Source organism: Tetrao urogallus, assembly GCF_951394365.1.
Source record: "Tetrao urogallus genome assembly, chromosome: 11".
Taxonomy (NCBI): Eukaryota; Metazoa; Chordata; class Aves; order Galliformes; family Phasianidae; genus Tetrao; species Tetrao urogallus.
Genome location: NC_136824.1, coordinates 8,922,308 through 8,935,695, shown reverse-complemented (window position 1 = coordinate 8,935,695; position 13,388 = coordinate 8,922,308). Strand labels below are relative to the sequence as shown.

At 36.5% G+C, this 13,388-nt stretch overlaps 1 protein-coding gene across 1 annotated transcript in view; it reads left to right on the top strand.

Annotated features, from left to right (window-relative positions):
* The window catches only part of ADAMTSL3 (ADAMTS like 3), a gene marked incomplete at both ends in the record, with an annotated part of 174,629 nt that overhangs the window by 21,067 nt on the left and 140,174 nt on the right, over positions 1-13,388 (top strand). The window contains one exon of the mRNA XM_079540837.1: positions 8,504-8,623. Within this exon, the coding sequence (XP_079396963.1) occupies positions 8,504-8,623 (120 nt within the window). The remainder of the gene's footprint in view (positions 1-8,503; positions 8,624-13,388) is intronic.

Sequence of the window (13,388 nt, the reverse complement as noted above, 5' to 3'; positions counted from 1 at the left end):
AGCTGAGCAAGAAAAAAGCTCTCTCACCGCATAGTGGTCATGATAAAAGAAGTTACAATAAAGCTTTTTCAATACTACAATAGTATATATATTACTGTAAATAATAAGTTTAGCATAATTTCCTTGCTAAAAATGCCGACAGTATTTTTGTAACGTATTTCTTTTCCTATGGGACCGTAAGACTCTTAGAAACTTTCAGTGAATGAATGGGAGCTCCATATGAATGTACTCCAACAATGCTGAGAGCATTTGATTTACAACAAGAATTTTGCCAATTATTAGCTTAATAAATAAAGAATAAAAAGTGGGATTGGTTTGGATAGGTTGAACATATGGTGAAAGAAGGGATAACGACTGTTTTAGAACCTTCAATTAGCTACATCTGTCTTGCTTGAAGAACTTCAAGAAGATGAATTAACAAAATAGTGTTTTCTCACTACTAGTTTTTTGTTTGTTTTTTTTTTTTAAAAAGATATCTTCACTTTCACCCTTTTTAGGCATAAAACTCTGTTCTATCTAAGGATTTTTGCATCTTCAACCTGAGAAAAGTATAAAGAATGAAATGAAAACATCTCCTTATCTACTCTCCTGGCCCTTTAAAGGAACAAGCCCCAACCAATGAACAAGTGGATTCTTTCTTTACCATTCAAAGCTGTTAGAATTTTATGCTATAATCCAGCGCTTTTAAGATAAGTTGCTGAACCAGTAAACAAGTGAAGAAACAAAACCAATAAGATTAGTCACACTGTGTTCAGGAGGTACGGGCTCAAGGATGAATTGCCTTCTCTCCATAGCAGGTACAGCCTCTGCTCACCACGCTGCTGGCAGCCTCTCAGTGTGATGCTCCCGACGTGTTCAGTGCAGTTTCTCAGCATCCTTAGGGAGACAAGAAGTAGATATCATACTGTGCTGTGCTTATAAATTGTGCCACCGCTGCGGCAGGGAATCGGGGGACAGGGATCAAAATTACTTTCTTATTCTTTCTGGCACCTAATTTCCTCTTTCCTCGTGGTAAATCCATATCTTTGTGAGCCTTTTTTCTTGTTCTTAAGAACAGACTTGACATACGCTTTTTGTATGTAATTCTATTCTCACTGGTAATTGTACCCTTAACATCCAGACTTCTTGGTATATGTTTTATCCATATGCTATAAAATTGCTTTCAAACTGCCTCTAAATATTGTTGTACCCGTTTCCCCACAGACTGAATTAAAGGCTCAGGATATAATGAGGCATTGCATATTTTGAAAGCAGAGTCTGATCCACACTTGCTGACTTTCTGACAATAATTGGAAATGAACTGTGTCAGGTTCATCTTGTCTAAGAGTGCTGTATTTTCATGATGGCTTTTCTTTTACGTGAAACTAGGTAGTACTGAGTAACATTATTCACAGGCCTAATAGTAGGTGTAATATTACAAGAGGTGTAGTCCTGCTGTAATATGCACTGATATAACTGGGAATAACTTTGGTCTCCCAGTGTGAATCTTTCAAAAGCAAATTTTGAGCCCTTCAGTCCTTCAGAAAGAACAGAGTCTGCCTAACACAGGTTAGAAGGGGCTTCAGTGGAGGAAGGAAAACTCTAGGGTTTGTATTTCCATAAGAAATACGAAGCAAAGTTCATACTTAAGTTGGGTTTTGAAAGTAAATGAGATTTTGGCTAAATACTACTGCAGCCTTTCAATAAAAAGTTTAATCTCTTACCCAGACCACAGCGAGAGAAAACACAAGTAATTGTTGATAAATATTCAGAAGCTTAATTACTAGTACAAATTTTAAAAGGTACACAAAGGGGCTTTCAAAATGGAGTGTTCTCAGTTTGTAGCCTAAGTTCCGCTGAAGAAAATATATTTAAACTTAATCTAGAGGAATTTTGGTAGAAATAGTTTTCTGGAAGAACTGAAAGATAGTGCCTTAATTAAAAAAAAAAATATATCCAATATCTTGTGTTGTTGTTAAATAGTACAGACAGCACTGAAAATGTTTTGGTGGCTGAGGACCATTTTCTATGTGAGAATGTGATCTTGAATGTATTCAATTTGGGAATAACTCCTAGTGCTGAATGGGTGCAGGGTGGGCTTGATTTGAGTATCAGAAATGATGTGTTCAATTTCTCTTTTGCAGCTGTGTATATAACTGTACGTATAGCTTAAAGTCAGCTTTTAATAGTAGACGTTTCTCAAGCTATTGATGAAATTTTAACATGCAGGTTGCCTACTGACAATGTTTTATTACGACACAAATAGGTAGATGAAGTACTATGCCTATGAATTTTTGCTTATCTTTGAATGCATCTTCAAGTTACAGGATTGTTTTCCTTAGCTGATCTTTACCTGTTCCAGACAAGTCTAGAACGAGAGATAAGAGCAAAAAAATATGTACATCTTTTGATTTGGTCTTAAATTGGGGCAGATCTGAAGTCTACCTTCAGCAGACCTGAACATGCACTGCTGTGAACATAGCTCTTCAGTCACACGCCTGAGTTCTGTCTCTGAAAATTCTTCTGGTTCAGCATTCAGGCTGTCTGATCTCAGCTGTGACTTCCTTGATGATGAACCTTGGCTGTCATATCCAGAATTCTGGGGGATTCTACTGTGAAGAACTGTTTGGTTTTCATCAGTTTTGTGCTTTGCCAAGTGGTTTTTATTATTATTATTATTATTTTTTATTTTTTTTTGAGGAGAGAATGATGCTCAGTATCTTAATTCTGGTTTGAAACGTTGGCATTTTAGTTTAATTACTATTTTAAATAGCTGGCCTGATCTATGGCCAGCTCACTTCCAAGGCCCTCTAAACGTTTCAGAGCATTTAGCATTAAGAAGTTGGTGTGTAGGGTTTTGTTTTTTAAATCTTGACCATAACAGATGCTCATCTGAATCTCACTAGATATTTATTCATTAACATTGCTTGCTCTGACAAGGTCTGAGGCTTTGAGCTGTTGATGTGGAATTATATTCTGTTGCACTAGATGTGGTGATGAGACTGGAGTGTTGTGCTCCATTTAACTTTTTTTTTTTTTTTTTTTTTGTACTGGAGTCCTTGAAAATCCATTAAATTGAACTGCTGCTTAGCTTGTATGTTAGTAACCTGGGGCAGACATCATGCTACAACATCTTAGTGGGCAGATACTTAACATGAACAATTAAAGTGAAGGCTTTTTAAAATACGGTTGGACTTGCTGTGCATATTGATCTGACAAACACGTATTTACAAGTAATTCAGAATGCAGATGCAGTTTCACTTTTGTCATTTTTTCCTATTTTTTTCCTTAAAAATGGCTTTTGAAAACTAATACTTCAAATACCATGACTAATTTTTCCCCTTCCAACAAGAGCTATTAAAAGAGCTGTGGAAGTACATGGAGCTAAGTGCATTCACTGTGCTGGCTGGTTCAGAATTCACCTTGAGCATGACAGTGCAGTTACTCATAGCTGTGAAGCTCTAGGTGACAGAGCATTGTCTTTTATCTGTTTTCCCCCCTCTAAAAACAAGATGTTGATGCAATTTCAGGAACAGTGTGATATTTTGTTGTCTTTAGCATTCAAAATTGATCATTTGGAAGTTTTCATTTTGTTTTTATTGCCAAGTAAAGCAGTTAGTTTTGTTTTGCTTCATATTCTAACAAGCACATAGGCTTAGTTAGGGAAGGGCTGATTTAAGTCTTGGTAATGTCAATTTACATTAGGTTTATCTATGAGTGTAGTTCTCGTTTTGCCTATAAAATGTAGTTTTTGGTGCTTCAAAACTCCAAAATTAAACTATTGCGCCTAAAATATTAAAAAAAAAATTGTACTTAGAAGATTATTGGTGCATTTCTAATTATCTTCAAGTCATTTCTTTGAAACAGTTATTCTTTTTCTCATCTTTTCAATCTTTACTCCTGTGAGCAGAAAGCTCAGTTTCTAAAGCCACTCTTGTTTATATATAAATACAGAACAATTACTTTCCAGTCTTCTAGTAGCTGTGATTAAATAGAGTCATGGCATGTTATTATGATGTTCAACTGAACTTTGCAATAGCCTTTGTATCAAATAATCTCCAATAGTTGTAGACTAAACTACATTTTTAAATTTATCTGAAATTACAATAACAGTTTAAATCCTTGGATGAAATTCTTAATCTGTACCTTGGAAGGAATAAGCAGTGATTAATATTTAATTTCAGAGGGAAACTCTACCTTTTTTTTTTTTTTTTTTTTTTAATTGCTCTGATTTGGCAATTACAGTGGAGTTGGATGGCAATAATTAATGTGAATCCTGGGTACTCAAGGAAAAAAAAACAAACACAACACAGTTAAAGTAGTTTACGTTGTTGAGTGGTTTCAGAGTAAGCTAATAATTATCTTCATGGATGAAACTGAGTCAGAAGATGTGCAGGAGCAGCATACCTAATGTGCTCCTATCATTGATAGATAATCTGTGTGATTGTCTGCAGCTAGTTTAAAATAAAGTCCTCTCCTCCAAATAGCATCAAGTGGGTTTTTGGTACTAGGCACCTTTTAATCTTCAGAGTCGCTCCGTGGTACTTCATCATGCTACTTACTAATGACTAGTGGAAGGCACTCAGCAACCATCCCTCTCTTATCTGCAGTAATAAAAAAATAAAAGCCTCTAATCTACCAACTTCCACTTGCAAAAATACTTTTATTCAGAGTTGTATTTAGAGCAATGAAATCAGGCAGCAGTAAAAGCTGCAACAGGCAAGTCTCAGTGGATGGAGATCTCAGAGCCAGAGACTTGGATATCAGCTGTATGTTTTACCTTCTGCAATTGAAAGTGGAAGAGTAATTTAATCCTCAAGCACTCGGATGGAGAGTGATGAGTGAGGAAGAAATCACAACCTGAGATCAAAGCTGTGCTCAAAGCATAAGCCTTTGAATAGGCATGGTGCCATTTTACACTTCCCAGAACATAAATTCGTTATCTATTTCATAGGATATTTCTCCTTGATTATATAGGTGGAGGGATGTAGCATGGAAGACTTTATTATTCTTTTTTTCAGTTTCTGACTAATAAGATATATGTTCTGATAAGGTTTTAAAGCATCTATTTATGTTTCCAATTTTAAAATTGTCTTGTTTGTTACTACAGCAGTACACACTTCCTTGCTATCTGATGCATTAATTTTAACAGGTTTTATACAGTGATTATTATTATCTGGTTTAGTTACATTGTCTTCTACTTTCTTAGGTGTCATTGTAATTTGACACATTTAACTTGAAGCTATTAATGTTAAACTGGCCGTTAAAGAGAGTTAAAACACTAGCAGGAAATGTAATTGTTTTTTGAAACCTGCACTTAGAGCCTTTAGCTTAAAATGTGAATTTATAACAGATTAGCAAAGTCATGCCGATCCCAAATATGCTATAAACACACAGACTGTTGAAATTGGAATTGCATTTAGGCAAAAGGGCCCATAGAAATATAAAAGACTCAAAAGAAACATGGGTAGGCTCCTCAGTGGGGACTAAAGTGGACTAAAAGGAAACAGTGCAATTTGAATTCAGTACAACGTATACACGAAAAAATACTGGAGAGCTTCAGACAGGAACCGTGCAGCTTATTTTGAGGTGCCTCTACCTGTGGCGGAGAAAATATTTTGTTATTTTACACTGATCCAAAAGGGATCTTTGAAAAATAAGAGCTGTTATTTTATTATTTTGAATTTTTATGATTTTTTTTTTTAAAGACAAACTTCTTGATTTAGGTTGTGTATCAGCTGTATTTACTTGGCTTCAACATCAGCTTGCCATGACAACACACTCTAGTCTTAGTAGATTTTTGTTTTTAACTGAATGCTTTGCTGTATTCCTCTTTCACTTGAGTTACGCTGACAAGTGCTTATTGCTGCAGTTAGATCAGTCTCCAGTTAGAGCCTCTTGTTTAACCTTAGAAAATGTTCATCTTTTGCCCTGAAGTTTTTTGTTACTGGAAATATTGCTTGCCTTAATCTAGCAAATAGTCTTCTGCTTCTCCACTGGCTTGCTATTTATTAGCTTTTGATACAGAAATTGAATGTGTGTGGGATAAACCCTTGTTTTTCATGTAATATTTATTACCTCATTATTTCAGCTTCAAATGTTGGCATCTTTTATATTCAAAGCATAATACTGATGAATGTCCAACGATTTTCTATTTTTAAATATTTATATTATAAAGATGAGAAGCACAAGCCAGTTAATCGCTGCATATCCTACTGGCAAACTTGTTTATGGGAAATTAAGCAGCAGTATGATATATACATTTTTCTAAGAAGTGTGGTGGAGTGATTTGGATTTCTTCTGTTCTGGAGTTCGACAGCTCTTTCCAAAATATTGTCATAAATTGCTAGTATTAGCACTATTCCTTTCCAAAGTATTTTACAAATATAAGCTAAACTTTAAAAAGCGCTGTTAGTACAGGTCACTTGACATTGTAACTGCGTTTTTCACGTGGGGACACTGAGGTAGAAATGTTAAGTACTTTAAGCCAGGCCACTAGAGATTTAGAACGCGTATCTCTTATCCATTAGCCCTGTGCTGAAATCATAGGATTACATCATTGCCATATTCCCTCACATAAGATCTATCGATTTTCCATTGACACCAGTGGGGAAAAATGCCAGATTATGTCAGCCAGCTTCATGTCTGGGCTATGCTGAACCTGTCAAGGCCTGCGTGAGCTGCAGCCAGCTTGGATTCAGCACGAAGCTGTAACTGTGAACCTCTCTTTGTTACCTTATGGGGAAAGTATTGTTATCAAATGGAGGTTTTATTCTTCGTATCTTGCGATTTACCTCGGCATAAATAAAATCAGTTGGCTACAGCGTACAATTGAGTCTGCTGGTATAATAGGCTTCAGAGAACGTCATGATAACGTGATGTGAACTGGAATTGCTCTCATGCAGGTCTGATGAAAAAAATCCTCTTTAAAATTGTGTTCAAACTTGCGTGCTAGCGTGTGACCTTTTACCCTAGTCTAGACATGTCCTAGCTATTTCTAGTTTATATGAAGATTGCTTGATTTAGGACAAATATGTTAATTTAATGCTTGTCACGAATGATGAGGTTTACAGTCTGAGAAGCTGACAGCTTCATCTTTGCAGAACAGAGTAAGCAACAGCAGTGTAAGCTTCTCCAGACCCATACTGTGAATGACTTGTCATCTGTTTTTTATGAGATAAGTTGTGAGCTTCAGCAAGTGAATTCTTCGCACAAGAGAGGAACTACAGAAGCTCTTGCCTTCTTTCCTGCTACAAACTGGTTGAATGACATAGATGATTTTTGAAGTCTCCAGTTATCTGATGCTGAGATTACACTCCTCTTGCTTGGTAAAGCTCTAGCCAACAGTCTAGAAACTGGTTGATGGCAGCCGTTAATGTAAAATTATTACATATGTCAAAATATAAGAAACAGTTTAATTAAACCCCATTTATTAAGCTGACTTTTTGGGAAACATCCAGCAGTAACTTGTGCAGTTCATGTTTTTTTTCTTCCCTAGAAGGTTTCAACCTCTTGGAAGGTAATTTTATGTCCTTGCTCTTCCTACTCTTCACCTACCCTAGCTGGACCCTCCAGTACTCTCCTTTCAAAATATGATTGCTCATTTTTCTCTTACATACAGAACAAATAGCTTTCTAGGATAGGGCTCCTGCCTTAAAGTAACATGAAGGATGTGTTAGTGTGGTACATGTGCTGTGTCTGGTATGCCTTAAACCTGCAATACAATGAGAGCACATGCAACCAGTATGTGTTCAGCGCGCTTAGCATTTTCTACATGTGCTATGGCTTCTGAACATGCATAGATTACTTAGGAAAAATATCTTTGTCTAATAAGGGTCCAGGAGTCAGATGGCCAACTTGGAGGTACAGGTGCAGACAGTTAACTCCTCTAGAGCTCAAAACAGGCTCTTCTTCTCCTGCACTGTTCTCAAAAGCAGTTCACCAACTGCGAAGGACTTAAAAAGCTTTCATGGACCTCTGCCCAGTGTTTGGTTCACCATCCAGTTTCTTCTTTGCAACAATCTTTTCCCGCAGACAGGAAAGTAATTCAGTGTCACAGTCAGCCTATTTTGAGGAGGGCTGGTCTAGAAGTTGTCTTTAAAGCTGTGATTCTGCTCTTCTGCTGTCCTGTAAGAAAAGAGATGTTGTGTTTTCTGCAGCAGTCTTTCTAATGAAGCATATAAGAAAAAAGAAAGCATGTTGCTTTTTTAGTGTCATTTTCACTATCTTTCAGCTGTGATAAGTTAAAACCACCTATGTAACTAATATACCATCTTTGCTTCTGAGATATTTTGATTGCTTTTGAACTTCTGTAAGAGTTTGGAATATTTGTCATGGACTTTAGGAGTAAAATATCCCTCACTAAATAATTTGCTTAATTTGCTTTAAGAACATGTAGCTTCTTTTTTTTTTTTTTTTTTTTTTCTTCAGAAGTTCAGAGCTAATCATTTTCTCTGTATGTATATTTAAGGTCTTGTCTTGTGTCTGCAGTAGCAGTAACGTGATGTTTCTGAATCTGTTTCAGACAAGAGCAGAGCAGTCCCAAGGTGCATACTTCTTGCCTGAGTTTGCCCTTTCTCCACAAGGGAGTTTTCTTGAGGATACCACAGGAGAACAGTTCCTCACTTACCGTTACGATGACCAGGTCAGTAAGCTACACGTGAAAATGGCAGTCACATTCATGGAACTCTGACACATGGATTACTTTAAATTAAGAAACTGTGTATAACGTCCTTAGAAGATGCTACAAGCTAGAGCAAAATGAAAATGAAGGCTTTTAAAATAAATAGTAACATAAATGTAATAAAAAAGCTTAGAAAGAAAAAAAAAAAAGATCAAAAAACTTGTGGAAGATCTTAGAGGTTATAATAGAGATGAAAGCAACTATGTTTTAATTATGAGTTAATACATGTTTATAGTACTCTAAAATGCGTGGAATTAGAGGTTGCTGTAATTTCTGTGAATTGGTTGACCTATCCTTAACTGACTTATTCTTGGAGGTATTTAATCACATTTTCTTTCTTGTGAAATGTCAAAAAATTCTGTTTACAAAGCATTCAGCAGGGGAGCTTGGTTGCACTCTAAAGAAACGAATGCAGAGCAGAATAATGCGTGAAGCAGAGTATTTAGAAAGCAACAAATTATGTGTTTTGAAGTTAGGCATTTAGCGCTTTCTCCAGATCCATTGAAACATTATGTTAAACATGGAATATAGATATAAATGTAAAGAAAGTAACATGAAAGAAATGCTGTTAATCTTGGCAAAAGATCTGAAGTAAACCTAGGAAATGCGTGACATGCTGTGGAAATTTACTCATACACAATGTGTTCCAGAAGTCAGTTGAAACTTCACATCAAAACAGTCTGAATTACATAGGCACTTACAGTACGTGTCTTAGTGGAAGAGGAGGCAATTTTTTAGGAAACAATCTCCAAAAAAAGCTAAACTTGCTTTGCAGTGACAAGGTATGATTCTATATAGTGATTAGCAGTTTGAGTTTCAAAGACTGTCTCCTTGCTGAAGCTATTTAGAGAAAGCTTGTTTATCAGCTGCCTGCTGTAGAGAAGGAGGAGAACTGAGGCAACTAAACTTTAGAATGAAAAGCTGTTTAGGGGGACAAAAGGAAGTGAAAGAAGAAAGTGTGTGGAGCTCCTGTAAGCTAGCTGAATATATTATAATATGTTTATGATAATTAGTACTTGAGAATCTCGATTCACCTATTGGAAAGTTTACATGTAAGATGTTCCCTGGGGGGGGGGGGGAGGGGGGGAACAAAAAAAAAAAAACACAAAAAAACAAACAACGAAAACCTGGCAAAGTAATAACTTACAGTACAGTAAAATGCAGCTGTGACCCAGGCTGCGTTCAGTGCCATAGTAGTAGAAAAATCCTGTGAAATCATATATATATACCAGAATCAGCTTCCATTAAATGCAGCATTTTTTAGCTGAGACAATAAATCAGATGTAACTGAGAGATAGTACAAACAGTCTATTCAAATAGACTGACTGTGTGAATAGCATTGATGGTTTAAAAAAAATAAATTTCCACTCTCCATAAAATCTCAAATAGCAGTGTAGCTGTATACGGAAGCCTGTTACAAGCTCAATTGCATTTGATGGAAAGTTTTTCCATCTATTTCTTTGGGATCTGAATTAGATCTTCATTAGAGCTGGCTGTTCTTTCACAAACGCAACGCAGACCTTCACAGATCAGTGCAGGAATAATGAGTAGTATGAATTTAAGATTGAGCTCTTGAAACCCAGTGATGATAAGTGTGGCCAGCAGGAGCAGGGAGGTGATCATCCCCCTCTGTTCATCACTGGTGAGGCCGCACCTCGAGCACTGCATTCAGTTTTGCGCCCCACTACAGGAAAGACATTGAGTCCCTGGAGCATGTCCAGAGAAGGGCAACGAAAGTAGTGAGGGATCTAGAGCACAAGTCTTATGAGGAGCAGCTGAGGGAGCTGGGATTTAGTCTGGAGAAGAGGAGGCTCAGGGGAGACCTCACTGCACTCTACAACTTCCTGAAGGGAGGCTGTGGTAAAGAGGGGTTTGGCCTCTTCTCCCAGGCAACGAGCAGGACCCGGGCAAATGGCTGCAAGTTGTACCAGAGGAGGTTTAGGTTGGACACAAGGAAAAACTTTTTCTTGCAGAGAGTGGTCAGACCCTGGAATGGCTGCCCAGGGAGGTGTTCCTGGCAGTGTTCAGGAAGCACCTGGATGAGGAGCTACGAGATCTGGTTTAGTTTGTGGTAGCAGTGGTAATGAGGAGATGGTTGGACTAGATGATCTTACAGGTCATTTCCAACCTTGTGGTTTTATGGTTCTGTGATATAACATCAGAAAGTTGAAAATAATGGCAGATGTACTATTAATGTTATTATTAGTTTCTCTGAAGTGAAATTTGGTCATCAAGACTTACTAAAAAAATGTGAATCTGCTGAAAGCCAGATAAGGACTGATCTATGTCTGGTTCTCCTTCCTTAGTGAAAATCAAGAATTCTTCTATAAATTGAAAACAATTATTGTGGAGGATTTTGATCATAGAATTATAATAATGTGCAGTTATAATTTATGCTTTTGCTGACATGTTCATATACTTGTGAATTTTCTTTTTTTTTAAATGTCACTGTACTCTTTTCAATTACATTTGCTCTGTGAATGGAATTAAGACTTAAAGTGGAGGATGAGACTCCTTCACTGGTTAATTTCTTGAATTTTGTAGATTGGTGGTGATACTCATGAGGAATAGTATATTTTTCTTATGAGCCATTTGATTTACTCAATTTTGTTGGAGTCTGTTGTGTTACTGGCAAATACCTTAAAAAATAAATATCTTCTTATGTTTATGAAACCACCACTTCTGGTATGGGACATCTTGTAATCATTCTTAATGCTTGAAAAGCTGACAAGCATGGTAGATCTCAAAAGGATGTGCCTATGAATAAAGAGGGATTTATGTAAAGTGTCAGGGCACTTTTAAATATGCAATACAGCCAACACTAGAATGGAATCAGTGTAGAAATGTTGCCACCTAATCCAAAAAACCACAATAGCTTATTCTTACACATCATAACTCGGTTTAATTTCAGCAATTCACTTTCTATGCTGTCATTGTGGATATACATTAGTTCCATTTCCCTGTGAGCATCGATGCAGATCCTGGTATTCCTGCACATACTAAGTTAAGTTCACTTGAAAATTGGAACAGTAAAATAAACTTGTGCATTTGGCTACAACAAATCAGAAAATAAGTTTTACCCGATCCATTCTGAACATCATCCCTCCATCTGTGTTCATGGAAGGGAACAGAATAGATGAAAATTGGTGAGAAGTTCCTGACTATTGTGCAGGAGTGGGAGAAGATTGGTGACCTTCTATGTCCTTTGGGTAGTCAACAAGATAGCAAGGTCCTTGCAGAAGAAATGATCATTCCATATATTTGCAAGTGTGTCCTCCTGTAATGCTATTCCAATAAAATTTCCAGTTTGATATATGGATGGGTATTATTTCTATATAGCATCATCATCGTGATCCAAGATTAGTTTCCTTACAACCTCCAAGTGCAGGAATGTTTCAGAGGGGTTTTCTTTGGCTGTTGTGTGTGATATTTTTCAAGCAGGGAGCCAGTTTAATCAGGATCATTCATTCCTTTGTTAGTAAGTAATCTCGGTAAAAAAGAACTAGCTGTTACTTGAATATTCAGAAGTGTTTGCTATCTGAAAAGACAAAGCTTACAGTTTGAACTGGAAGATGAGTAAATATTAAGGGGAACACACTGTGCTCTGCTCTAGCCCAGGAAAATTACATATGGATTCATGTTTTACATGTAAGACAGTACATTTTGTTCTGGTTTAGTCTGGCAAGGAGGGTGCTCTCATTTTTGCACAGGATTGTAGTAACCCCTTTGCATATTCGGTTGCTATGTGTGCACTTAAGAATTGCATGCAGATGAAATTTTTGGGTTAGATAGTTTCTGAATTCAGTTAATACGTCTCTTACTCCCCTTTATTGTGATCACAGAAGAAAACAGATCAGATACTGCTACCTTTATTCACTGAGGTATTTTTGTGGCATCTGAATGGAATATTATGTAGTAGTTTTGACACATTCTGTTATCTTCAGGAAAAACAAAAACAAAAACAGTGATTCAAAGCAAATGCTATTGAAAGATTCCAAAGAACAGAAATATATGTGCAATGAATATCTTGTTATAGCTCTTACATTGTCCAGCAAGCAATGTCTTGTATCAGTATACTTCATTTCTAAAATTCTACTGAGTCAACGTAATTTAAATCTAACAAAGTACCAGATAGATTTTGATGTGTAGCCAAAGGCTTCACTTGCCATTAGAAATTTGAGACTGAAAAAATATGCCCCTCTGCTATCACTCTCAATGAATTTTTGAATAAGTATATAAATAATAGTTCTCCCCCAGCTTTAAGATACAAGTTATACCTTGCCATAAGGAAGTTTCCTGGTTTTCTTTCTGATTTCTTTTGGCTTTTTAACTTCTAATCTACTACAAGATTTTGTTTTCTCTTCTAGAAGACCAGTAGTACTGGAAAGATTTCTTACAAAAATAAAATGTTCTTGTTTTCTGACACTTAAGGCATAGCTTCCAAATATTAAAACCATTCCATATGACGGACCACCAACAAGGACAGCAGTGAAAGCTTGGTTGTGTTGAATGTTTGAAGTACCTTTCCACTTAGATTGGCTGGCTGAAAGAGACAGCTAGGGGATGGGAAAAAAATAAAAGAAAATGAAGATAAATGTTATCTTTTAAGTCAGAAATTTTTACTTGATCCCTTAGCTTTCTGTCTGACTTTTCTCCTATATTTTTATGACATTTACCAATTTAAACATATAATAAGGAAACTGATTCTGGAATCAGACATATGGCA